Here is a 27,294-nt window from a genome sequence, read left to right as displayed (position 1 = left end):
GATGTGAGAAATAGAGTGAAATGTACTCTTTAATACTCTTGCGTATGTTTACCTAACATTGTACTGTGTAATGTTTAGACTCAGGTGTGAAAATATCAGTTTATATAGTGTTGTTTTGACTAATAGAAAACTTGCACTACCTGGTGTTAGTTTGGCTGTGGTAGGCCAAGATAGTGTTCATCAGGGTCTGTGAACCTCCCCTTAAAGTGTCATTCTTTCCTTTTTGTGGTCTTTCTGTTTACACACATTTACATTGCCTATTACTTAAAATAGTCATAGCATGTGTTTTCTTTTATATTTGCAACCCATATGGTTTTACATGGAATAAACTATGACACCCACATATGTGGCAAATACATATTTTTTGTATGTGTTCATCATCTGAAGAAGACCAGAGGAAGTGACTAGGAGGAAATGTGTTGAAAAATGTATAAGGGAACTACCAAAGTATTTAGAAACTATTTATCTATCAGACACATTTAAACTTAGATACAACATACATGTCTGTAGCGCTAATGGAAAAGAGGACTTGTTGAAGTAAAAGTTTTTTTAGGCTCAAAGCCCTAAAGTTTGTCCTTGCAAACCAATTCATGGAACTGTACAAATTTGTATGTACTGTATGTCATTAAGCATCCATAACATATTTATTTGATATTAAGCAGCAGTAGTGATGAATTGTGATGCTTTATTTACATGATATATCGTATCATAATGGAGGTATGCATTGTTTGTATCGCACAATTAGACCAAAAGCACAGCATCACTCATTGTAGTTCCCCAAGAGGTTTTTGAATGAAGTGCAAATGTTTTATAGTTGGTATAAGCACATACTCACCCCAACTCATTTAAATGTATTTTTTACAAACTAGTCCTTCATTTAAGGATCTTATTATGCATCATACAAGCAGCTATCAGGACCATCACATGTATCGTGATACATATTGTATCGCAACGTGAGTATCGTATTGTGACATCAGTGTATCCTTACGCTTATATTAAGCATGTGTCTCCTTTTTACCCATAATATGCATTTAGTGTTTCTCTTACCTTTATACTTACCCTAATGAAGGCTGCAGTTTTTCCAAAAAAAAATGAAAAAAGCTCTTATGTTAGTGATGGTTCAAAACCTTTTTCATCTTCTGGGTTTTAAAGTTGTCAAGTAGTTCTCAAGTAGTTTACAATATTGACACATTGTTTTGATGGGAGTTGGGAGTGCCTTTTGGGGGAAAAACGGTTGACTTCATGGTGTGTTTAGTGTAAAAACCACTAGTGTTCTAAAGTTAGCATTCCATTTGGAGGTTTGGTAGCATTTATATCTCATTTTAAAGGAATCGCTAATCAGCACTGTTTCTTGATTTACGGGAAGCTCTAACATTTGTAGAACATCTTCAAACTCTTTATTTGCTAAACTAAATATAATTCATGGGGCGCCTGCAAAGGCAGAAGGGAATGGAGTGCTTGTGTGACTTGGGCGACAGAATGTTAGTGACAAAGTCAAACAGACAGGACAGGTCCCCTACTGCTTGGAGGTCCGCTACTTGCTTGAGCGGTTGTGAAGAGTAGGGGACGACATTAATAGAGGAAATCCCCCCCTCGGTGGAGGACCAGTTCCGGCAGCTTGCCTTGTGGTAGGGAGACCTGGCTACCCCGGGGGAACAGAAAGGTACCCGGACCTGGAAAGGAAAAAGGTCAAGACAGGTCCCGTCCGTAGAACTGACCTCCATCAGACGTGAGTTGAGGGATGCCTGTGGAACCTGGAGGAAAAGGGGAAGAGGGTTCGGATAAGAAAATGGTGTATAGATTAGAGCTTCGCTGAGGCTAAAGTGCATGAGCCGCGAAAGAACAGGTGTGGCCGGGGCTCCCCCCTGACCTACGAGGAACCTGGGCGGCGTAGGCAGGCCCAGCCAGGGGAGTGAAACTCACTCCCCCCCCCCAGAGGGAGCCTTGTGCGGACATTGCAGTGAAGGAAGAAGAAGCGGAGGAGGAGGGAGGAGGAGGGCAAACGTAAAATGAAAGTCAAGAGCAGGAAGCAGTGCACAGCTTAAATAGAGCAGAGAGAGAGAGATTGACAGATGGGATAGCCATTAGAGGCAGCTCAGATGACAGAGAGCAGGCTGAGTCATCCCGCAGGTGAGTGCCTTTTACGGCACCCCCTGAACTACACGAAAGACTACATTAAGTAGACATGTCCATTGTCAAAATGTTAACTCCTGTTTTTTGAAAATAGAAAAAACACCTTTTGTAATATAAATCAGGGTGGTGGTAGAAAAGATTCTATTTCAAAGAGTAACCTCTTGGACATCATTGATTTGGACCGGAACATTCAGAAAACATATACCAAGGAAGATGGTTGTACTAATGTAATATCAACTAATTTATCAGCAGTTGAGATGTGTACTTTGTGTTTCAAATAAGTTTTTATTATAGTCCACTTCTAGTATTTTAGCGCTGATGACTCCGGGAAATTCCCAAATAGCCTGTCATATTGTATTTGTATTGTATTTTGAGCTAAATAAAACCTAAACGTAACTGTGTGATAGAGCCGCCGGCAGTCATGACTTGCTACTGGCAGGAATAGTAGAGGTTACAGTTTACCCACTATATTGAGCACTTTTATTGCACAAAATAAAGAAAGAATAACTGCCCAGCTCCAGACTTACACACCACAAAGATGATCTCTCTCTCTCTCTCTCTCCTCTCTCTCTCTCTCTCTCTCTCTCTCTTTTTTTTTTTTTTTTTTGATTTGTCAATTATTTTATGTACTGTATAAATCCTATAACATGCAATACAATGAAAAACTTGGCAGGTAATATTTACAACAGAATTCGAGGTCAGTGGTCACTTTGAAGAGCAAAATAACCTTCTGCAATTACTTGAATTGCTATCTATCAGCTGAACACTTGAGGCTTTTTGGCACACAGCCTTCCAAGATAATGTTGATACTAAGTTGCCAAAATAGCAACTTCCTACATTATGCGCTTGCCAGCTTTCTGTGTGATAGTTTCCATTTGCTGTAAAGTAGTCTTATTTCTCACCTCACTGTGCTGCCAGTGATATTTCTGCTAAAAAGAATGCTAGAGATACTATTGAGAAATAAGTTAAATGGGAACAAAAATGTACTGCTTCATGATAACTTCATCATCTTTCCAATTTTTACATTTGGCTGAACTGGTAGTGGCAGGGTTTTGTGTCAGTTTGACAATGTGTTCCATTTTTTCAAACCAAGGTGCAGGGTTGAATATGGAATTTTCCAGACCTTATTAAAAACATATTGAAAAAAAACATATATAATGTCAGATGTAAAGTACTGCGTGGCTGTTTGCTCGTTACTGAAAGTGATCCAATAAAACAAATATTTTGTTAATGCAAAACAGCTGGCTTGCTGCGTCTTTAAACATATGTTTTTAAGCTAGGGATTTGAGGCAATCTATGTTGAAAAATTGGAAAATGAATGTACGTTCTTAGTGTATCCTATTGACTAATAGCTATTATTCATGAACAGTGTGTTTTGAATCATAGGGGAATGCTTTTTGGGCTTTTTAAAAAATCCTTTCATCTATAAAGTAACCAACGTGTGTCCTTCGTGGGTAGGATTTGGGTCTGTTGCTATTATTTATACTGTAGCTGTTTATGCTGTATATTTACTGCAATGCTTAATTTAGAAAACCACATTTACCATAGATCATAATAATTAAGCATCACAATAATAATTAAGGGAAGATTGTATGAGTTTGAAAATCCACAATGCATTGATTTCACAATGATAAAGACCAAACGCTCTGAGAACTGTTGCAGTGACATTCAGTGTGTTTTACATGAACATAAGAATTTCGATATTTTTCGGAATATAATGTTTTCCGAAAAGTAATTCAGATGCCAAAAGTCATGTAAAAACAGTTTTCTGAAAACGTGTAGGAAAATTTCGAAAGTTTTCAGAAAAAGGCCACCTAAACTATTCCAATAGTATTCAGAAAACTAACATAATATGTAACAGGGGGAACTGTCCCTGGACATGCCCCCCCCAGTCAATCCAGACCTCCAAATCAGTTCATAGCTGGACGAGCCAAACTGCTTAATTGGTTGCCCAGCAACGCGTCTCCTGTTCCACTTCCCAGCTGCACACTTCCGTGCAAGAACCAGTGACAGTCAGTGTTGCCAGGTCCTCGGTTTTTCCGCAGAATTGGGTTACTTTAAAAACACAGCCGCGGGAAATATTAAGGAGTCACGGGTTGATAATCTAATTAGATTAGTGGTATAACTTTAAAAAATTTTAAATGTTTTCATGTTTGCAATATTGTTTGGGATACAGTACCAGCATTAGTATTTCAATAAAGGGATGTAGGAGGATAATTGCATAGAACCATTCCTGTACCTGTTTGTTGCTACTCTATACTACCATTATTCACCAAGTTATATGCTTTAAAGCAATTTGAGTTTATGAAATGTATTAAACTGCAGGTACATGTCACTGAAAACCAAACTGTGGATGGTGTGACAACTGAGCTGGCTCCAAGTTATCTGTTAATTACCCCGACTGAGCTGGCTCCAGCTTATCTGTTGATTTTTATTGTGTTACCTCGTAAATACCTGTCCCCCCCTGTTGTTGTTGCCCCAACTGAGCTGGCTCCAGCTTATTGGTTGAAAGGGAAACTACCGTGTGTCTCTGTAAAGGTATAATAACTGTATGCTAACTGTGTATAGCAGAACACTGCTCGGGCTTCCTAACACTGATGTGTTGAGCTGTTCTAATAACTAATAAAGCTTTATATCTCTGAACACCTGGTGTAGTTGGCTCTTTTAGTTGCGGACCTGAAAAGTTCCACGACAGGGATCGCGCTGTAATTCGGTTGCTGGCCTGGTATGAATGTTGATTTGTCCCTTCAGAGCTTCCGTATGAATTTGTTGGTAGTGGTGTGTAGATGAGCTATACTGGGGCTTGTAGTTTTTATGAAATTTATGCTAGGTAGTTTTTTTTACAAAAGCTTTTTATTTTTTTATTTTTTTTTTATTTTTATGTATAGGCCTATGTGTTAATAATAAGCTTGCTTTCAGTTAAAACAAATAATTGGGCTATTTTTGGGCTAATTTTTAAATGACTTTTGACTATAAACCCAGTAGAAATCTGGCAACCCTGGTGACAGTATACTGCCCGTATCCAAACTAACATAATTTCCTCTCATGTGATTATTAAAGCAACAAAAGAGAGGAAAGTATGATAGCTATTTTTATCGTGTGTAAGGGTGGAAATAAAAAGCAGGATAGTGGCACATAAGGGAACAACTGATTTTGGATTATTTAATAATATGTAGTTCAAGGGATGCTTTTCTATTTTGTGTTGTATTTATTTGTCCGAAAAAAAAAAAAAAAAAAAACTAAAAAAAAACTATAAAATAATTCTAAGTGGACGTCAGATTTCAGTCACGATCTGTTTCCACACATCCATTTGTTTAGGTACAGATACAGTTACTATTATTTGGTCAAAGTAAAGACAACTAAACTAAAGCAAAATAATTATAGCTAGGTAAAATGCATTGAGAATTTACTGTACCGTATGCAAGGTACAGTGGCTTATATAAAGAAACAGATGAGCTGTTTCAAGAAGTGGACAGTTTGCACATGCTGGGGAATGAAAACAAGAGAGATGTACAGGATAATAATGTGTTGAATACAGCATAAGAATTTGCAACTTCGTAAATCCAAAATAGCTGATAATTCATGTCTCAGTCTTATTACTGCACTGAAGCGAGCCCTGTCTCCTACTGCAAATGCTTTACATTTCCTGAAAAATGAAATCCATGTACACAGTTGAATTTATCGGAAGTGTAATTGGATTAGCTATTTCAAGTCATGGAAACACAGAAAAGTGTCGTTTTGAGAAAAACAATTTTCGGATTCAGTTTTTTAAATACGTTTGTTTTCTGAAAACTTGTGCAGTGGTATCAGTGTGTCATTGACATTACTGTGATGTGCACCACTGTTATGAAAGTATACATCTATGCAATAAAAACAAATTAATATTGGCCAGTTAAGATATGTGTAAACAAGCAATACCTTTGTATGGGTTTAAATATATATATATATATTATATATATATATAGATATATCTATACTTGTATATAATATCTATATTTTTTTAATTTGTGTCGTTCAACAGTTTATTTCTGTAAAGACACTTATCATTTGGGTTGAACGTTACTATCAGAATTAAGGACATAACAACTCAACTGCTATGAGGAGGTTAACTACGTATATGAACCAAACTATATGAACCAAACCATAATAAAGAACTCCATAGTAATTATCTGTTAGTTTATATATAATATATTTTATATAGAAAAATTAAAAAAAATATTTTTTCAGCTAATAAAATACATTTGTACTCACTATGCCGGTCTGGTGCAGCCTGGGGGTAAATATGTGCGTGCGATAGGTTTGGAAATTAATATACTATTTCACCTCATTTTAACAAACTAACGAAATTCAGCTGTACATTTTGTGAGCCTCTGGTCTGCAGACATACACTATTGAAACACAACAACATCACTAAGGCATAAACAATTTTTGGCAGCAATATTGATTGTAGACGAATCCCCCCCCCCCCCCCCCCCGTGTGATTGACAATGTTCAAACTTACGTGGTAAAAAGTTAACTTGCCAGACAGCTCATTTACGATTTAATGTAAGAGTTGACAAATTAAATTACAAATTAATTTGAGAAATTTTAAGAATTAATTTATAAATTAAAAAAATATATATTAGAAATATAAGAATTAACTTTCATATTAACCTATGAATTGACCAAATAATTTAAGAATTAACTTATGAATTGACAATGAATTAATTAATGAACTTATGAATTGGCAAATTAACAACCAGTATTTCATTTTGACCCTTGTAAAGCTCCATACATCTGAGGTCTCTTTTTTAAACTGACCATTTTAAACAACAATCTTACAAGAACAGCAGCTCAATAAATAACAGACATGCATCAGAATAAATAACATTTTTTACACTACAAAAAAATAAAAAGCTCAGGTCAATACTTCCGTTAGCCACAAAGCTGAGCTACAACAACAAAAGACATCCACCTATAGCTTATGCCTACCATTGGCTCACATATATATTTTAATAAGTTTGATGTACCTGTTTTATGGCTGCTGAAAGCACAGACTTTCTTGCTTGAGACACAGGCGACGCATATCCAGCCACAGTGTCAGTTTTCATCAGCAAATAATCTGAATATTTTCCAAATTGATGACTTGCCTTTCTCATTTTCCTTTAAGCTGTATTCACCCATGATTCATTTCTTGTAAATTTAGATGGTTTTATAAGGCAAGAGAAACACAAGCTGAACTTTTATAATTTAGAATATTAATAATTCTGTCTGCAGCCGATCTGCCATCTGCAAATATATAAAACAGTACCCTGGCATCCGCAGATAGAAAGCAGATATTTACAGATTTGCAGGGCTTTATTTATCAATACAATAAATAATCAGGACTTATCATTTCTAATTATAATACATCATTTCTCTATGTGTTATCCCTTGGGGAATCAAACGCATTCATTTTTTTTTTTATACAGGCAATTTAGAGAGATACCAAAGATTTCAATGTACTTATGTGTTCTTGTCTTGTCTTTCTGCACAGATTTTGAAGCAGTCCTGCACTGAGATTTTAAGCGTTGAACCGTCAAGTGTGTGTGTTAATGGTAAGTCAGTAACATTAATGCTGATGTAATGTATTAAGTTTAGTTGAACAGAAACTTGAGTGAGAAGCTGAAGGTCAAACGGAGCAGAGAGTATGTGAAATATTTGCATTGGATCACCCAGCATCCCAGCTAAAACAGATCTGTGCCAATGCTAACACATTTGTTTTGCTGATTTCTGTACTAAATCAGAGGTAAGCAGCATTGAAATATATATTTGAGATTGTATATATGAGATTATTTTAGTACAGTACAGTACAGTATATATGCATTTACTGTGCTTTAATACAGTTCTAACCACGCTCTGTCATACTTTGTTTTACCACATTATACATTATACTGTTGTCTTTATTTTTTTCCCAGTGTCATTTTCAGTTGTTTTAAGAGGGAACGGCTTCAAACTAGGTCGAAACAGAGTCACTTGCACCTTTGTTGTCAATGAAAATACAATTAGTAAGTATTCAATATTGTCTTCTTTAATAACAAAAATTGTCCTCTTTAGATTTATGAAGAATGACAAAAAAGGTTGCAACACCAGCCAAAACAATGATCTCATTCACAGTTCCCTTTTTAGGGCTCACACTGGATTTAACATGGGTTTTTTCCACTATCTTCTGGGTCACAATAGAAAGCAAAACACAAAACAAATTAAATATTTTAAATATGTGGATTGTATTGAGTTAAAACAATAGGGTTCCTCCTCATCAGTGCTTGAGGCTAATATTCTGTATTAGGATAGAGGGGAAGCTGCTATTCTTTTCTCTTTGAAGTGCCTGTGTTTTTTAACATCAACAGACTTCATTCAATTAGAATTCAACTACAGTATAATTTGAGATAATGCCAAATCTCATATGATTTACATGATTTACATCAATACTTAATACTCTCATCATTTGCATATTGTTTATTCTGTATCTGTTTATTATCCTATGATATATGTTCTTAATCACATTGTATTATTGCTTTAACATGATATTTAGCATGTTTCATAAAGTCACCTGAATATTTTACCTGTGTGACTTTCTCTGATCAAGCCTGAGAAAGGTAGAATTTCAGCAATGAGGCCAGTATAAAGATAACCACAAGGAGTCAGCACCAGTAATTTCTTCCTTGTTAGATATTTCCCCATTATAAAACACAATCACTATGTTAGGGGGCAGAAAATTATCAAAGCACACCCGAGTTTCTATAAGGGCCTTATTACAGAAATACCACCTTGGGCCCATGTAGCACAGGAGCCCATCTAAGGAGACCTAAATAAAATGCATTATTGCTTAACTAAAACACTTTCACATACAAATATGTTTTCCATAGAAATGGTAAACAATGCAGGTGCTGTATTGTTTTTTATTTAAATCTTTCCCCATGTCAGTCCAAATACTGTGTATGGGTACAGGCACTTTTTTGCCAGACACGGTCTATAGTCAGTTATGTGTATTTTGAGCCTTCATGTGACTTTACTAATCAGTGGTTGCCTGTGTTGCTATACATTTTAAAAGCACCACTTAAACTGAGCCTCAGTATACACCCAAATGGGTGTGAGCTGAAGTGGTTCTTTGAGGGTTGGCGTTGTGTAATTTTGGGCAAGCGTAATCACAGCCTACTAAAATTGCAACCATTGAAAGTGCTTGCTGTAATCTAAAACTCTCAATTGACTGTGAACAAAAACACATGAATTTGCACACACTGTATCAATTGTCATAGAAACTGTAGATTAAGCTGCAGAGTTAATTTTCAAATATATTTTAAATCTTGATAACGCATGCCAGCCGAGTATCAGAATTTAATGTCCCTTTTACTTTTGAAACAACTGTTAAATATAATACATATATAATCTGGAAAAAAAAAAGTTTATTCTCTACGATTTCATAATTGGTTAACTAGTGCAGTCTAAGGAACTCATGCAATGCCTCATTTTCCAGATGAGAAGCCAAGTGAAGTGCTGGATAATTATCTGGTCTGTCCAGCGCCCACGCTACATGAAGTTGGACAGTAAGTACTCACTGAGAGCCTCATACTGTTATTATAAATAACTGGACACTTTGGCAGGGTACTGTTGAATCTCCAGGGCTACAATTTATAGGATTATGCACTGTGTTCTATGTGTTTCTTTCATTGTTTATCCCAAACAGGCATCCTTGTTTTATTGCAATGGCTGCCATGGAACAAAATATCTGCTTTCATACAGTAGATGGGCCAATGCTAATTTTAAGGATTTCATTTGGTTTTGAATGTGAGTCTATCTATGTACCGATCTAGCTAGTAAAACAGTGCAGAGTATAAATCAAGGAGGCTCTGATGACATTTTAGAATGGCTGGTGAGACCATACTTGGACTTGTATGTTCAGTTTGGGTCTTCACGCCACAGAAAGGACATTGCGGCTTTGGAAAGCCTGCAGAGAAGAGCAACTAGAATTATCCCAATTTGCTTTCACCATGAACTACCTGTCTCTGGGTATTCATTGGGGGAGGTATGGCCATCATCGTCAGTTTAGCTTCCAGAAATGTTTCTTCTTCTGTCTGCCAGCAGTGCTGGAATAGAACATCATATTGTAATGTGCTGTAATGTACTGCAGGGACACGTACAGTTCTTTATCTATTGTTTGCTTTTACAATATGGTATTCTAATAAAGACCATTACCATTCTTAAGATGAAGAAGGGATCAAAACAACAGTATAGTTGCATACTGCTAAAGCTACACTTTAAATGTACAATCCCAAGATAAATGGATGAAATTCTGCAATGAATTGTTATCTGGCTGACATGCAGAAGCTGCTGCAGTGTTTGTTCCATGTCTATATGAGATTTTTGGAATGCACTTTCTCGCCCTTGTAATTTTTCTCCCTCCGAAGACAAGCACCTCAAAGGTTGTACAGTTCAACGATGAACTCAGAATGTAAAATCATCTAGGTGGCTGCCGTTTGAAGTGCTTGCTTAATTAACTTTTGGCTAGCAAACCCAACCCATTAAGTACTTGGTTAGCATGTGTGAAGAATAATTACATTTGGTACTGAGCTGTGGAGGATTTTAAAAGGATGTGCGACAGATGTGCTGAATGCTTTTCCTGCGCTTGCCTTTTAAATAAGTCACTGCAACACTGGTGATAGTCCAGACTACCAACCCACATGCCACCTGCATAATGTCTGAGCAAAAACTTCTTTCACGTTCCATCTGTCCTCATATCTATGCCACCCTATGATAGGAAACATGCACCTTCATTTTTTTTTTTTTTTGAGATTTTCCATGTATCCACCAAATCTGTGATAGTGTATGCCTTGCAGTTAGCTTCCCTGTGCCCATTCCCACATTACGCTGGTTAGAAAGATGATGTGCATCAGTTATGTTCTGCTTGCATGCTTACAATTCAAAAGCACCTACATTGTATGTGTCTATTAGCTAACCTGTTCTGTTTAGGAATTTAGCTGCTAAAACACTTGCCATAGCTTGTAAGTGATTGTTCAAATGGCCAAATATGTATTTACGATGTATTTAATCCAATTAATGAATTAATTTGCTCTTGATTATTATATTGTATTTATATATATATATATATATATATATATATATATATATATATATATATATATATATATATATATATATAATTTTCTGGTAGCTAAAGCACCCTTGGCAATGCTGTTTGCATCAATTAGTTATGAAACATGTTACAATTCCTTGCTACGTAAGTCACATTTCTTTTTAAAGAGCACCAACATTTATCAGTAAGGAAAGTAATTGCTAAACTACTGACATAGTAACAAAGTGAACTGAAATCAAACATGTACACAGACTTCTATGGCATCAGACACACAATGGAGATCACATTATTGACTGTCTGTCTATAAACACTAGTAGAGGAACATCTACCTTTGATATTACAGTGAAGGCACAGAACAGTGAATTTTTTTTTTTGCTTTCTTTTTTTATGATGAACTGTCATGCATGTGCCCTTCAGGTTTTTGGTCCATCCATTTAAAAGCACATGTAGTTAGTAAATAAATAACCATCCATTAAAAAAAAGGTGTATTTGGTGAGTATTTATTGTGTAGGGTTGAAACATATACATTATCAGTCTTACTTATCAGTCCAGTAGACAAATGTTTCAGATTTCCAAAGGCACAAACATTTGTGTTGTGCAATAATCCTTTAGCTATCTAGGACACAAGGAAACCTGTAGTTTACAGAGATTATTTCGCTTTCCAATTTGCCATGGCTCTTACAGTTATATAGGGAATAGCCTTGGTAGGTTTGTAGTAACTTCATACTGAAGCATTTTGTTCGACTCAGTTTTAAAAAATGTGTAGTGGACAGCGGCTTGACCCTAGAAATCTATACTTTAGCGCCGTCTTTGGGACAAGAATGTTTGTTTCCACAGAAGCTTAGTCCTCTTGCCACGGTGTGAAACCTGTGATCTTTAGTCTGTCCATCACAGCACCGTTAGCTGAAGATGTCAGTTAAAGTACCCTACCCTCTTATCCATTTATGAGGATCACTTACTTAGCTAGCAGCGATTCTGTTTTAATTTTGTGCTGCTATGTAATCCACTGCGAAATGGTGCCATAAGTGTCCAGTATGGTGGGTTACAGTATTTATGTATACACACATATAACGCATTTGAGTCCTTAAGCTGCACTGTATCATAGCCAGTGTAATAGTCTTTCGTGTTTTATTATTTGATTCTAAAGGTTTAGGTCAAAGCTATAAATGAATTGATTTGTAAGCCAGGAATTATTGTGTATGGATATTTTAATCCCTGTGATGATGGAATGAATTACATGGTTGAAGTTTATGAGGTTGTGCTGGGAGTCATGCCGAGCACCATGCAACCAGAATTTATTGTATAAGCAATTTCAAGAAACAGCAAATCCACAGTGTGGGTCATTTTATAGTTATAGTTATTTGAGCACTGTATTTATAGATATCAAAGCTGCATTAGGGGAGAATCCTAAAATGACATTAAAAAATGAGTAAATTAACATCAGCTTGTGATTTCCCATTAAAGTATAGTTATACCACACAGTTTCTTTAGGGTCATTGCCATACACTGTGTGTGTGTGTGTGTGTGTGTGTGTTGTGTGTGTGTGTGTGTGTGTGTGTGTGTGTGTGTGTGTGTGTGTGTGTGTGTGTGTGTGTGTGTGTGTGTGTGTGTGTGTGTGTGTGTGTGTGTGTGCAGTCCTAGAAAAGGAATAACATTTACTGCCCTGGTGAGTCTGTTTGTTCATTGAAAATATGTTTCCATATTTTGGAATAGGTGGTCAATATATTTTGATTGGGTTAAAACATCCTAATCTTTCTGAATTTGTTTATCTGACCCAAAACTTGCTGGAGAAGATTACCTTGTTCTTTGTGCAGTCAACACACAGCCTGGTCTGCATCATATATATACAGTATATATCCTCCCAACAGAATTTTTTTTATTGTATTATACTTAAACTCTTAGTTTCACGAAGCGTGCATATATTTTTTTCCACTTTTCATTAACACAGTTACAGAAGTTGCTTGTAGTATTTCATGTTTGATTCAGGTATTTGCAATAAGATGCTGTTCTCTGCTCTGTTGTCTATGGTCAAGAGATCAGTGAGTAAATGCATCATAATAATTAATAATAATTTCACAGGGTGTCCGCTGGGGCTATAAGGATAGAGCAGAGGAAGCAGAAAGGAGCTGTTAGTAAAACGGGCAGAGCGAGCGATGCTCGACCAAGGATAGAGGCTTGATCCCGTAGCTTGTCTTAGAGGGGGCCCCACTTAAATTAGGATAGAGAGAGATCCCGACCGATGAGCACTCCTTTTGCCGAAGATGGAGCTTGGTCGATGGTAGTGTTCCTGAAGATGTTGCTCTGGCGCCTCTGCTCGGCAGAGGCGCATCTTGGGGCGATAGGAATAGCCCGAGTGTAGGGCTGAAAGGAGAATAGTAAATTCCTTGACTGGTCTGTTGCTACCCTTGCAAGAGGTGAGGCTTGGCCTTTGAAGCTGGGAAAATGCTCCTGCAGGGAATCTGTAACAGAGAGATGGGTTAGTCTGGGACTGGGCACTAAGAGCATAAAGTGGGCCACGTCCCTAGCGAAGGAAGGACAGCGCCTCACATGGTGAGGTAGAAAAACGCATGAGCTGCGAAAGTATAGTGTGGCCAGGGGTCCCCTCTGACTCACTCGAGAACCCCCGTAGAGCGAGGACGATATATCGTGGTGACCTGAGGTCGCGGGACTGAATCCGCACTTACCCCCACAAAGGGTAGACCCCCGGCTTCTTGCAGAGACCCTCAACATGAGACAAACAATAGAGTTGCGCCAGTGCATAACATAAAAGAAACAGCCTGAAAAGATGGCAAAGGAAGTGACATATGAGACAAACTGCAGAGGTTAAAATAGTGTTCGTGTTGTTTGGTTACGTGATTACCTGCCGCTCAGTGGAGAGGAAAAAAACCCTTCCTAGAAGGGGAAACCTCTGGGGGCGTGGTGGTCAGGTAACCCCCACTCCAAGCATGCTAGCTAGTCTTTGATGGCTATTGCTATGTCGGTAGGGGATGAACAGATGTATGAATCAACTGCTGCAGAGAACCAGCACCCCATGATCCTCGACCAGACGGAGATCGATGTTGGCTCTGGCTGCAGAAGTAGCTGCTCGATCCAAAATGATTGGGGAGAAATCCGGTTCTGGAGACGAGAATGGTGAGACCATCCTATGTGTTAGTTAATACGGGATTGATCAGCGGTTTGCTACCATTATGTCTGCTTGGAATGGAAATGGTGAACTCACATTCAGAGATTTGGGTTTCATAACGCCAGTCATTCTCCTAATGGTGGAACTCCTTAACTCATAATCAAGACAGGTTTCCAGTCTCGTACCACGTCTCTCACCGTGTTTTAACCAGTGCAGTCCTATGTCGAACTAAATCTGACATAACATTTTCCCTTTCCAGTCCGATGTCGGACCCTGTCGGATATCATCAAAAAGACATCAAGCACAGGTCTCTAGTTGTTTTTTCTCTGGAAAAAGCAGAGAAAACCTTTCAATGTCCGAGAGAGACTGAAAAAAGGGACGGATCTGAGCAATACACATAGCCCCTGCACCACAGTGATAACACGGACATAACCAAAGAAGATAGCTGCTTACACATCCAGCGCTCAAAGAATATCACTGACATTTGCAGAGCTTTTTGAGATGTTGTAGTAATAAAATAATGACTTGGATCGCATTATTGAGCTGTTTGGTGATAAAACAAGTGATCAGGAGAGGATTTATCAGTATGCACCACTATGAAGAGGTATGTGAAAAATACAGCGAACAAGAGGTGGGGCTAGGCTGGAGATGCAGTACTGAGTGTCCTTTTGATATGCAGTGCCTATTAAACTTGTTTTACTGTGAAAAAAATATATTTTAAACAGCACGTGTGAAAATAAATTGGACCTGACGCGCCTGACAAGCTCTGAATAAATGGACCGCTAAGGGCTAATGTTTGTAGTATTTGAAAGGATGAGCAGACATACGAAGTCAAGTGGAAATGGTTTGCCACGATCTGAGTATTGGAGATAAGCTGAAGCATCGGAAGCTCTGGAGGAGCAACTTTTGCCTGCTGCAACAGTGAGCGTATCTGAAGAGGGAGATCTGCTGTAGTGAGGGGCCATTAAGAGAAGACGGCGAGATCTTCTGAGCAGTGCAGAGCTCTGAGGAAGTAAGCGTGCAGTGAACCAGCTGTAGATAGCAGAGATCTGCTGAAGCAGTTATTTGTACTAGTGAATGGTGGACTGCCATCGGTAGTGTGCAGTGGCCTGCTGTAGAGCGCTGAGATCTGCTGAATGGATATTGGTCTTTGAGTGTTAAGGCGGTTTATATGGAGCCGAAGATGGGGCTGGCTTCGGGCAGAGATGAAGAATGCAAAGATCTGAGGCCACTGCATAACCTGAGGATCAAGAATGCATTGCTGTGAGGCTGCTCTGAAACCTGTTGATTTGATCAGGAACAGTCTATGAGTGTATTGTCCATTGCAGGGTAGGAGGCATGACTGAAACGCTAACAATAGCAGGACATAGTTTCCGAATCCGACATTTGTCTCACATCGAATGAAATATTACATTCTGAAGTAAAATTGATCCTGATTTGAAAATACATGACTTTTGCAGTGAAAGAGGACCCGCTAAAATGTATAGAACTTGTCATGTTATACTGCCATCTAGAGGTTATGATTAGAATAAAACCATTGACTTTAGAAAGTGATGCAAGGTGGAATGTGTGATTATTGTGATTAATAGCCCTCACGATTGGAAAGTTTATCCTAACTGCTCTGATGCTGTATCATGATATTATTTTGACAGAGGGAGGTGGGATGGGCTGTGAATGCGCAGAGTTCGCAGACGTTGGCTCGCGAACCGCTGAAAATGCTGTTAAATCAGGAGACCGATCGACAAAATTCTTATCTGCTGCTGAGATGGCGGCGGCTTTAGCGGAGAGTGTTTTGTAGTACTCATAGAACATAGTACCTCCGTATCTAACAGAGCTCGATAATGTAGAATAAATATTGATCTGGCTCTTGACACTGGTTTGGAACTTAATGTCGCGTGACTTGAGTGTAACATTGATATCTTCTTCCGTAAAATAGCTGAATGTTATTGTTTAAACTATGTTTCCAGTTGCTGGAAAAGGATATCTTCTATTATTTGCTTTCAAATGTTTGGAGAGCGTGATAGCAGTTACAGCCCGTGGTGCAAGACAACCTTGTGGATGAAACGCCTGCAATGGAACTGGAGCTGCTGCTGCGATGAGCTTGATCTTTGTAATGCCAGGGCAGCAGGTCTGGTTGTTGGGAGAAGTCTGCATTAGAAGTAGACGGTACATCTCTGAAATAAATGAGATATTGTTGAGGAAATTCCGACAGGGAGGTTTCCTGTTCAGAATTGGAGTTGGTGCATGCTGAAAAATTAGGAGTTTTAAATTTTGCGCAGAGAACAGGTCGTAGTATATGCAAGAAAGCAAAACACTAGTGTGATGAGTCAAAGGGGTTTCGGTCTGTGATTCAGCCTCCCGACAGTAGATGGCATCAAACCAACTCGGGACTTCCCTTACCAAGATCTCGTGACCATGGCAAAAGTCATCTTTTGAGGGGCGGCACCTTGGTGAGGGGCAGAAGTACGAGTATGTAAATTCCAGCCACTGGAGTCAAGTGAAGGAGAAGGACACGTGTCGGTTGGGGATTGGTGTTCCACTGACTACAGAGGCGGGACATTACATACTAAAGGGAACGTACTACTGTGTTCGGGGTTGGTCCGAAAGTAAAGTAGGAGGAGTAACGGGTGAAGGGAGAGACTGGTTTTGTGCAGCGGGATTTTTTGAAATACTAACATTTCTTTTGTCTTTTTTTTGTTTATGTATGGTCACCACGAAGACAAATTAAAGACGAGTCATCACAGTTTGTTTTGGATTCCACCCCTGCACTCCTTCCCTCACACCATTTTGTTTTTCGTTTGTTATTTAATCCTTTTGTTGTGTATAGAAAATAAAAATAAATTATTTTATTTCTGTACACATAAATTACTGTCTGGACATTCCATTTAATACACTCTCGCCTCACAACTAGACAGAGAAGAATTGTGAGATTGGGGTTTAAAAAGGAGGTTAATGATGATAGACGTTAATTAATTAAGCTGCTCAGCTACCACCCCTCGAATTTCATCCTAAGGCTAACATTTAATTGAACAGCTTAAATAACAATGTGTATTGATCTATAGCCAATCATGGTAAATAAAATCAATTGTAGTGTGTGTAGCTTAGGGAGCTTGTCTTTGTGGATGGGTTATTCAGACTAAGGAGTTTGCAAGTTTCCAATTGCAAGTTTCTAAAAGGTTATTTAAAAAGTGTTGGTTTATATTATGTGTTTTGTTAGCAGGCACAATTTCAATGTTTACTGTGTTATTACTTTGTTTTTTCCCAGGACGATGGATGTGCTGGTTAGTTTAAATGATGGCCAGTCCTTCATATCCAGTGCTGTTACAGTCACTGCCTCATCTTGTGTAAGTGTGACAAACAATTTATAATAATATTATTATTATTATTATTATTATTATTATTATTATTATTATTATTATTATTATTATTATTATTATTATCATCATTATTATTATTATTGTCATCAATTGTGTTGTGTTATTGTCGTTATATTATTGTTTTTGTTATTATTCTTATTGTAGATTAGGCCTAGTGTAAACATTGTGTATGGATGTCAAACTTTCAGGCACGACTTCATGCTGCTTGCCAAGAGCAATTTGTTTTCTGTTTATCACTTTGAAGGGAAAAATAACTGATCTCACAACACAAATAACCACATTCTGTTAAATCTGCCAGAAGTTTGTATTTAAAATCAGTCATGTTATGCTGTTTTTGTTCACACATTACCAAAGTGCAAACCAGATGTATCATTGTTGATTTTCTTTTCTGATTATAAGTAGAGTAAATTGCAACCATACATGAAATAGCTACATTATAGTTAAACTGGTAACATTAAAATAGGAACAGCCGTTAATGCATTGGAATTTCCAAATGAAAACGCTGCGCGTTTTAACAAAGTCATTTTTATGTTGTTTTGTTTTAGTCTGATGGTACAGCTGTCGCCATTGTCTTTCTGGTGTTACTCATCTTGCTTGCACTTGCTCTAATGTGGTGGTTTTGGCCCTTGTGCTGTAAATTGGTAAGTGAAAAAGTAATATAATTTAAATAATTAAAGGTAACTTTACAGAAATTGCCTCTAGCTAATGCAATTGACTCACTATAGCCTTTTTATATACATATATTAGTTCATATTTAATAATCCCAATAACCCAATAACACACCCAACTAGGTGTGGTTGTGCTAAGCTAACCCATTTCTCATCTGTTGGACAGTTTAGGTGAAGCTGTAAGACTCAAATAAGGTGCATGCTTGATCTAGTTGGGTAAATGTAATTAAGTAATCTAGCTAAATAAAGTCAGGCTTAAGATGGAGATGCTACTGATTACAATAATGCAAGATCTCAGTGTGTTATTGCTGTGGTGTACAGAAAAAAAGTTGTACAGAAAAAATGTATATCTTTTTAAAATGACTTCCGGATGAGTTCAGTGAATGTAAATTGTTAGATCTGAAGTGGCAGCTTCCCTTGGTGACAGGATGGGAGGAAGTATTGTAGGCTGAGCTGTACTTTCTGGTTTGCATTCTTCAGCTGTAAGATAAATCAGAGAATCCTTAGCTGTCGTTTTAGTCCAAGTAATGTAAACAGAAAATTAGAAAAGGATATGATTTCACTCCTGTTCATTTGCGCTTGTGAACTTACTAGGTCTAAGCTAGTCACATCTGTCTTTGTGCCATAGAATTCACAGCAAGTTGTTTACATGCAGGAGATTTGGCCTCTCAACTGGGCTGTTCTTGGTTAAAGTTGGATTAGTCACTACAGTTCTAGACACATACAGAAAGCTACATCACGTTTACTTTGGTCGTACACAAAATAACTATTCCCAACCTGCAGCTGTAACTGCTGTCATGAACTGCCGGCAAACTGAAAAGTAAAGAAGGTTTCTGATTAAGTAAAATGCACAGGCTTGTGGGAGCATATATTAAGCAGACCTTTTAGTATGCAGTTCAGCTTGCTTGAGTGTTATATTTGGTGAAGTCATATCTGTAGAAGTCATGGCTGTCTATCAGTAGTTACTCAACAGTAGTTCTTAGTGTTTTCAAAATATGACATTTGGAGAATGTCAGAACACAGGAAAACGTGGTCATTAATGTGTATTTTTTCAGGTTTGTTCAATTGCACAAGAGCTTGGAATAGTGCGTTATCTAATTTGTCAATAAGGTCAAGATATATCACATGAAGCCAGCAACCAGAACATTTAATTATGTAAAACAGAGCACATTTTATACCACAGCTTGAGTAAATAAAGTTACTGAATTGCGACATCAATTGAGAAGCTCCTGCCTGTGTTCAACAAGCTGTGTTCTGCTGTTAGTTTGCCAACGACTCAGGTGACGGGGGGGCGGGGTTATTCCAGTCAATCAAATATCACACATGTCCTATTTCAATATTCCTTCACCTCAAATCCATGTGGCTACTCTGTTGACAGTTCTTACATGCATCTCTGTGTATCACAATGCATGGCTATGTCCTGCTGGCAACAGTCATAGTGTTGACAAATCTTTGTCAGGAATGTTCATGTTCTTTCCATGTGAAGACACTGCCAAATGTACCCCAGGGCCATGGGGCTGGATCAAAGGGCATACATTACGTAATGTCTTATTGTTAAAATACAAGGCCATCACATGTTTCTCTCAAACCAACGTAATAAGAAGCCATGTCTTTTAAAGAGAAAATAAACATGTTTGGAAAGGTTTCCATGGTGTTCAACTAGAACACCATCGCTACATACAAAGGCAGTGTGTCTGCAATGGCTGGACTGCAAAGCCACTATTTTTTTTTTTTTTTTTAAGGTTTTAAATAAAGTCAATGAGTTCATTGTAAGCTATTTCAGCCCTCTGACAAAATTAATAAAGAGTGCATTTTGCATTCCAGCTGTCAAAATGTAAAAATATGTTAAACTGCATTCGGTATCAATTTGGTAGTTTTTAAATCTTTATTTCAAAAGTATTTAAATAACCATTGGTAATGGCTGTTTTTAAAGAAATAAAGCACTCCACCTAATACTGTTACAGTACTTTGTTTTGCTTAAGAACTGCCTATCTAAGTGTAATACATTTGCCTGAATTGGATCCAGCTTTTGAAGCAAATGAGTAACTGTCCATGTAGATTATACATATACACATAAAAACAGTTATTTGCATTTAGTTTTATATGGAATTTGAGCACTAGCAGCAGTTAACAACCTGTTTTGTCTGTTTCTTTGGACTGTTAAGCCCAGACCACTTATTAATGGCTGGTTTCAAGTTTCTTGAGGATTACTACCTTCATGTTATGCCATGACTGCACTGTACTGACAATTCATCCTTCTTTTATTTATTTTTTAGTTCTGGCCTTATCAACATATTTAAATTGTAATAATTTAACACCTGCTTTCTATACTTCTTTATTGCTGTTTCTGATTATGTCATTATTAACCATTGCTGCTAACTTATGTCCCTTCAGTCACTGGGGCTGCTTCTGAAAAGACTTGCAAAAGGGAATTTGTAAAGTGAGATGGTTCTAGAAATGGCCGCTTGGGGTGTGCAACTGTAACATCTGCCCCATTGGCAGAATGGCACCTGTGAGCGAGTAACTGGAAAATTAGTTTCAGAGGGGACAGAATTAACAGCTGTACATCCTTACTGGACAATTTTCAAACCATATATTTGGGTAATTAAAATTAGATTATTGAAATGAACAAGCTGGTTCTAGAGGACATGAACAGATGTTGGTCACCATGGCCTGTCCGTTTCATCATATTGCTTTAAGCTGATGTTACATGACATTCAAAACATAAAGACAGCGTATGTAGAAGAATACACAACTAACTGGGAGGCGATTTACTGCTTTGTAACAGATATTTTATAATACAATACAGTTTGCTTTTCCACTTAAACGTGCATTCCAGACTTGATTACTTCCGATGCTGAATGGTGGAGCACAGTAATCGCTTGGTAAATATGTGTTACATTTGTTTTAACACAAGGAAGCTTGCCAAGCACAAACAGTTCTTAAAAAGCCCTATTCAAAATTGAAGATGTTCCATTTTCATACAAAGTTACTTGATGTAGGGACTATTGATAACAGAAGATTTAGTAAACATAATTTTGAATCATAGGGATATAGCAGGACTATATATATATAGTATATATATATATATATATATATATATATATATATATATATATATATATATATAAAAATTATGTATACAGAAAAAAGTATAACGATGAGTGCTGATTTTACAAAGTTTCGTTTTTTTCTGTACCACTTGTATTCCATGTATTTTTGTGACATGGAGCAATGTTGTGTTGTAAGTCACACAAGTGGGGAACCGAACATGGCTTTATAAAACCTTGCCTATACCGAGCCATGACAGCCTCACCTCCCAGTAAGCAACCATTCACTCTCATTTGGCAATATCATGGTTCCATGTAACATAAGACCTTCAAAAAAAGGAATAGAATTAATTATCACATGGGACAATTGCAAAGGAGCAATATAAGAATATGGGCTTTTGCCATTTAAATTGGTTGTTTCTCTGCTCTTTAAATGTGGGTGTTTAGAGGCTCAGGCTCATGTCAGGAGGTTAAGTTTGTTATGAAGTGAAAAACGCAACATATTTGTACAGCTTTTCAAGAGTGTTTTCACATCTGTCCGGCAGGTAGTTTAGAGCTCAAGCAGAAAACATGTCATTTGGCTAATGCTTTTTTTCATGTCCAGAAAACATGGTAACCCCATTCTTAACTGGCTTAATAAAAAAAGATAATCATTTACCATCAAGTATGTTAATGATTACACTGAGAAGAGACACAGAATTATTATTGGACTTGCTGGTACACATTGACTAAGTTACAAAATGGATAATAATCTTGAATCAGTTGTTTGCTGTGACTGAAGTGGCCGGTGTTACCCCCATGCTTAAAGTATGCAGTACGGTATGAGTTGCAAAAGCGTAGACATTCAACATCAAGTCCAATAAAGCAAGTAACTGGAGTGGTGGGGCTGGAATGGGAAGAGTGAAGCAATATTGTTAGTGGTACAAGTCCTTGTGGAGTTCTGTGGTTACCCAGCGCTGTGTCATACTTGTCAATAGGAGGTGCTCAGCACTGAGGGTCAGACACTTGTCTGTGAAACCAGGGCACGAGGAAAGCCCCATGCCATCTTTCCACATCTGATTTAAACTAATTAACTCCTTTATGATTGGAGAGGACTGGAAATCACTGAACCTCATCCAATTAATTAAGAGATAAATTAGCAGGAGCACTTCCCCCAAAGAGTGGCTGTCAACAAGTTGATTTTTATGTTGCACTTCAGCCTTGGTGTTAATTTACAGAAGGTCTTGTTAATCAATCAACAAGGGATTGCAGACACCAGTTGTCAATTTGTGAACTAGCACCGCTAAGACCAATAAGGGGGGCACAGAATACAACACCTAGTACTGGGTTACACACATATGTTGCATGTCATCACTGTCACAGATTTTACTTTTATTTTTCTTTTGTTTTAGGTTATTAAAGATCCTCCACGACCACCACCCCCAGCTCCAAAACCTGTAAGTGGACTCTCAGTTCTGCTAAAAGTTAACACTGAGTCTACAGCGATTACAGACACTGATAGCTTTCATTTGGATCCAGATGTTCAGATTGTGTTCTTTTATACTGAGAATCTTTTCATATTTTTTTTTCCATAAGAATATGACATACTGTACTTATTTTCTAATAGGTTGAACACAACAGCTATTCATCTGCCTTTCAGGATTGATATTGTTAGAGAAAGTTTAAACTGCCTTCTGTGACGGCATTTACATGGACAAGTCATGACAGTTTTTTTCAAAATGTTTTTGCCGTACTTTTACGGAAATGCGTTGCTATGCATTTCTGATTTAGGAAAAAAAAGTTGGCCGTACCAGTGCAGATTACTCAATGCATAGTCATTTTGGGGAGGGGATAGTTAAATGTCTGTGTCTGCCTAGTTATTAGGAAAAGAACGACTCTGAATATCGTGAGGAGAGCTTCAGGGTATCCATAGTACCCATAGTATGAAAACTACTACAGTAATATTTGAAATGTAACACGTTCCTTTTACGTGTTCTGTACAAAATATTTAAGTTGTGCATTATATAACAAATGCGTAGTATACTCAAGCAATAGTATGCTATATATGGCACTAGTTTATTTCTTAATTTTTATATGATAGCATGTTAGAGGAGCATGATACATACAGGATGCAACCCAAGGCAGCCCAGTCATTCTTGTTATACACATTCTAAAGACTGCTGTATCTCTGTTAAAACCTTTCAGGAACCAGAAGAGGACCCACTGCCAAACAAGAAATGGCCAACTGTAGATGCCTCGTACTATGGCGGTAGAGGTGCTGGTGGGATAAAACGCATGGAGGTATTTATCTTTGTGTTTGCATTTAACATTTTTGTGTTAAGTTTTAGCTGGTAATCCTGGTAATATAAGCAACTTTATATTTTTAGTGTTTAGGAACTCTGGGAGTAATATAACAATACCCTTAAAATTGACCTGAGATGGTGGTCATATTGTGGTCATTTGACTTTTTAGGTGGATGATAAATGGCTTTGAGTCTTTGAGATATTGTTTTTTATACTTGGTACACAACTGTACAACTATGGCCAAAGGTTTTGCATCACTCTATAGAATTAACAAATGTTGCTTCATAAAGTCAAATGAAACCTGCTAAATAATGTTCTGTTAACATATTGCATTACAATTGCTTTGTAGTTTTCCATATACTTAATGAAAAACTGACAAACTGCATAATTTGACATTTTGAAAAATCTAATATGAAATACATTAGTACTATTATGGCTTCTGGTAGATAGCATTTTGTAGTTTCTTTGATTACATATACATTTTTTTTTTTTAAATGATGTCTCAGTTCTAAAATTTTAGGTGATCTTTTGGCCAGTATGGTAAGTTTGATGGATACAACAGCTGCTATTGTCACACTGTCAAAGCATCACATCTGAGTCCATTTGAGACAGTGATGTCATACCTGCAGGGTCATATAAACACACTTATGTTTACAGAAAAGCACAACAGATTTTTTAAAATTTTGTAACCATAGTACACACATTTGTATTACCTCACTGGGCTATGTAGATCCTCTCCAGTTTAGATTAACTGAATAGACGCAGTTGTCTTCACTTTTGGTACACAGCTGTACTATATCATACATTCAGTCAAAACCATTCCGTCGGAGACGCCAGTCCCCCTTACAGTATGTTCCCAACATTATGTTTGTATTTTTCACTCAAAAAGAAAACACAAACATTTCTAGTAGCATGAGTGGGTACATCAAGGAGTGTACAATTGAATTAACATGTGCAGGACCCTGTAGTGAATGATTCCAGTGTGAAACTAACCTTGCTAGTCTTTTGGCTAGAACAGGATGTGTTACATTACATATAGAAAAAGTATAATGTATAATGTTGCATATGTTAAACAAACCAAAGCATATTAAGTGTAAATTAAATTTATTGGTGTGGTTTAACCTGGAGCTATGTCCTTGCTTGCGATGCAATCTGTCAATCTGGTCTTAATTTCTATTGATGTAAATGCAAATGTGATGCTTATTAAGACACATGCAAATTAAGATACAAGAGAGAACGCATCTAGGACAGTATATACGTTTGTATTTATTTACTGTAAAATTAGACCAGTTTAGACCAGGGACACGTGTGGATCCAGCAGTCCAGCCTAAACTATGACCTTGTACCAACCTGGTTCTTAATAATACATTAAACATCTTTATTCAATTATTATGATTGTAATAAGGCTATGAACTGTTCAATTCAGTAATTGAAACAAAGTCCTAGACTGAGATGGATTGAAACAGCCACACGTGAGTAACACTGGTATAACAAATGTTTTAAAGACTGATGATAAAACACCTCTTGGACATTTTCTAAACAGATGGTATTAGCCCAGTTTGTGCAATCCAGAAACCCTGCTGTTTATTTTCTGGTACTTACACTTTAAAAGTTTCAGAACTGCCTCTGTGGTAATTCAAGATGAAAGGGATGGGGTGATGTCATGGTTGGCCCCATAAAAGAGTTTCAGTGTCCCGGTAAAGTGACACTGTTTTGAACGGAGCTTTGATAACTGTGACATGACAGGCAGAGTTATCTTGTCTTCAGTGGAGTCTGAATGATTTAAATCACAATGTGTATGAAAGATTGAGTGCTGCTGCCAGATTAATGAATTCATCTTAGAAGTCTGATCATGTCACTCATTTATCCAGACTCTAAACAGAATCAAGTTTAAAGTGTGGTATGGGACTGTCTGTTTTTTGACTTGAAACTAGTGGCGTCTCTAGGATTTTGAGGCTAAGGGGGGCTAATACCCCACAACATTCCCACGATCTTGGGAATGGAAAAGAGCTTAATTATTAAGCTGCTATGGAGAGGCACTTTGCATTTGTATCTTATTCTCCCAGACAGCGAAACACAAATGAAGAGTTTCTCCCTGTAGGTTGTGACACTTATACGTATATAATTGAAAGCCCCTAGCGAGATACAGCATATTACAACACACCCAAAGATCCCTTTGCCATCTGTGCCTGATCCAAAGATTCCTTACCTCCAATCTGATAATGCCTTTAATATCCCTGTCTTTCTATTTAGATAAATAAGGTGATACTCTCACCAAGGGATCTCTTTCACAGAACTTTTTTTCTTTCTGTATGTGCTTCCCCAAGCATTGTTTGTTTAATGGAGTGGAGTTAGTAAAGTAAAACTGAAACGATAATTACTGTGTCCTGTGCATATAGAATCAGTAAAGCTACTTATAGAATAATTGAATAATGTGTTATACATTTTAGTAAATGAATGAGGTAAGAATGTTAGCAGACATATGACAAAGGATGAGAGCCGGTAATTAAACTTTTACTATATGTTTTGAACAAACAATGTCAATCCCTTCAACTTTCTTTTTCTGTATTTACCACTGAAATCCAAGAAAAAAATTATGTTTCCTATTTAAGTGAAACTGAATTCATATAAAGTAAATATCTTTTAACTTAGACAATCCATTATTCTTTGGTATTAATGTTTCAGGTTCGCTGGGGAGAAAAAGGATCGACTGAAGAAGGTGCCAGATTAGAGAAAGCTAAAAATGCTATAGTGTGTGAGCCAGAGAACACTGAAGAGGCAATTCTAAGGAAGCCTGCCACACCTCTCCCTACATCCCAAACCCCTGAATCAAAATGGTACACCCCAATCAAGGTGAGCTTCTGCTCATATGTTGAATCATGACTTTTTTTTTAAATAAAAGTGTATAATATTAGTGTCCATGTAACCTGTACGGAGGTTTATTTAGTCCATTTTCATTGGAAAGAGATAAAAGATAGTTTAGATTGGTGGCTTATTGTGATGTAAATTGACTTGCAGTTGAATGGAATTCCCAGAGGTACCACGGGAAACGTCAACCATACTGATATTTGGAATACAGCATGGTAAAAAGTCATAAATTGGGTTTCTCTGTGATGCAATACAGAAGACGAGACATGTGCTCTGCTTGGTTTATTTCAAATGTATCCCTTTCAGGACCAAGCATTTTTCAGTGAGATGCTCCCCCAGGACCAGGTGTTTTTTGGCTGTAGTTGTCTCTCTTCCTAGAAAAATTCCCCCAAAAATCTATTTTTTACAGTAGCATCTTGCAAATTGTGCTCTGTTTTCAGAACACTCCATGGGATCATTTTAAAGTACTTCAGAAACCATATAAACTTTTTTTTTTTTTTTTTTTTAACACAGTATTTCTTTTTTTGCTTGTTTGATTTTTTTTTAAGTAATTTTTATGATGTATTCTGCTTTGAGATACATGTATAAAAACATGTTATTCTATGACCTGAGGGACGGTACAATGCTTCCTGAACGTTTTGTTGAAAAATATTGATGTTTGGGAAAATTACAAGACATTG

The 27,294-nt window shown here is 37.3% G+C and overlaps 1 protein-coding gene across 3 annotated transcripts in view; it reads left to right on the top strand.

Annotated features, from left to right (window-relative positions):
• The window catches only part of LOC121317437 (anthrax toxin receptor 2-like), a 74,442-nt gene that overhangs the window by 12,392 nt on the left and 34,756 nt on the right, over window positions 1-27,294 (top strand). For 2 of the 3 annotated variants that reach the window (XM_041253373.1, XM_041253383.1), the window contains 8 exons: window positions 7,649-7,709; window positions 8,070-8,159; window positions 9,629-9,698; window positions 17,635-17,713; window positions 18,292-18,387; window positions 22,856-22,900; window positions 23,649-23,744; window positions 26,432-26,599. In XM_041253373.1, the coding sequence (XP_041109307.1) occupies window positions 7,649-7,709; window positions 8,070-8,159; window positions 9,629-9,698; window positions 17,635-17,713; window positions 18,292-18,387; window positions 22,856-22,900; window positions 23,649-23,744; window positions 26,432-26,599 (705 nt within the window). The remainder of the gene's footprint in view (window positions 1-7,648; window positions 7,710-8,069; window positions 8,160-9,628; window positions 9,699-17,634; window positions 17,714-18,291; window positions 18,388-22,855; window positions 22,901-23,648; window positions 23,745-26,431; window positions 26,600-27,294) is intronic. The other variant, XM_041253393.1, reaches the window with a different exon arrangement.

This window comes from Polyodon spathula, chromosome 1, assembly GCF_017654505.1.
Source record: "Polyodon spathula isolate WHYD16114869_AA chromosome 1, ASM1765450v1, whole genome shotgun sequence".
In the NCBI taxonomy this organism is placed as follows: Eukaryota; Metazoa; Chordata; class Actinopteri; order Acipenseriformes; family Polyodontidae; genus Polyodon; species Polyodon spathula.
Note: the sequence above shows the minus strand (reverse complement) of the source record. Positions and strands in the feature narration are given on the sequence as shown.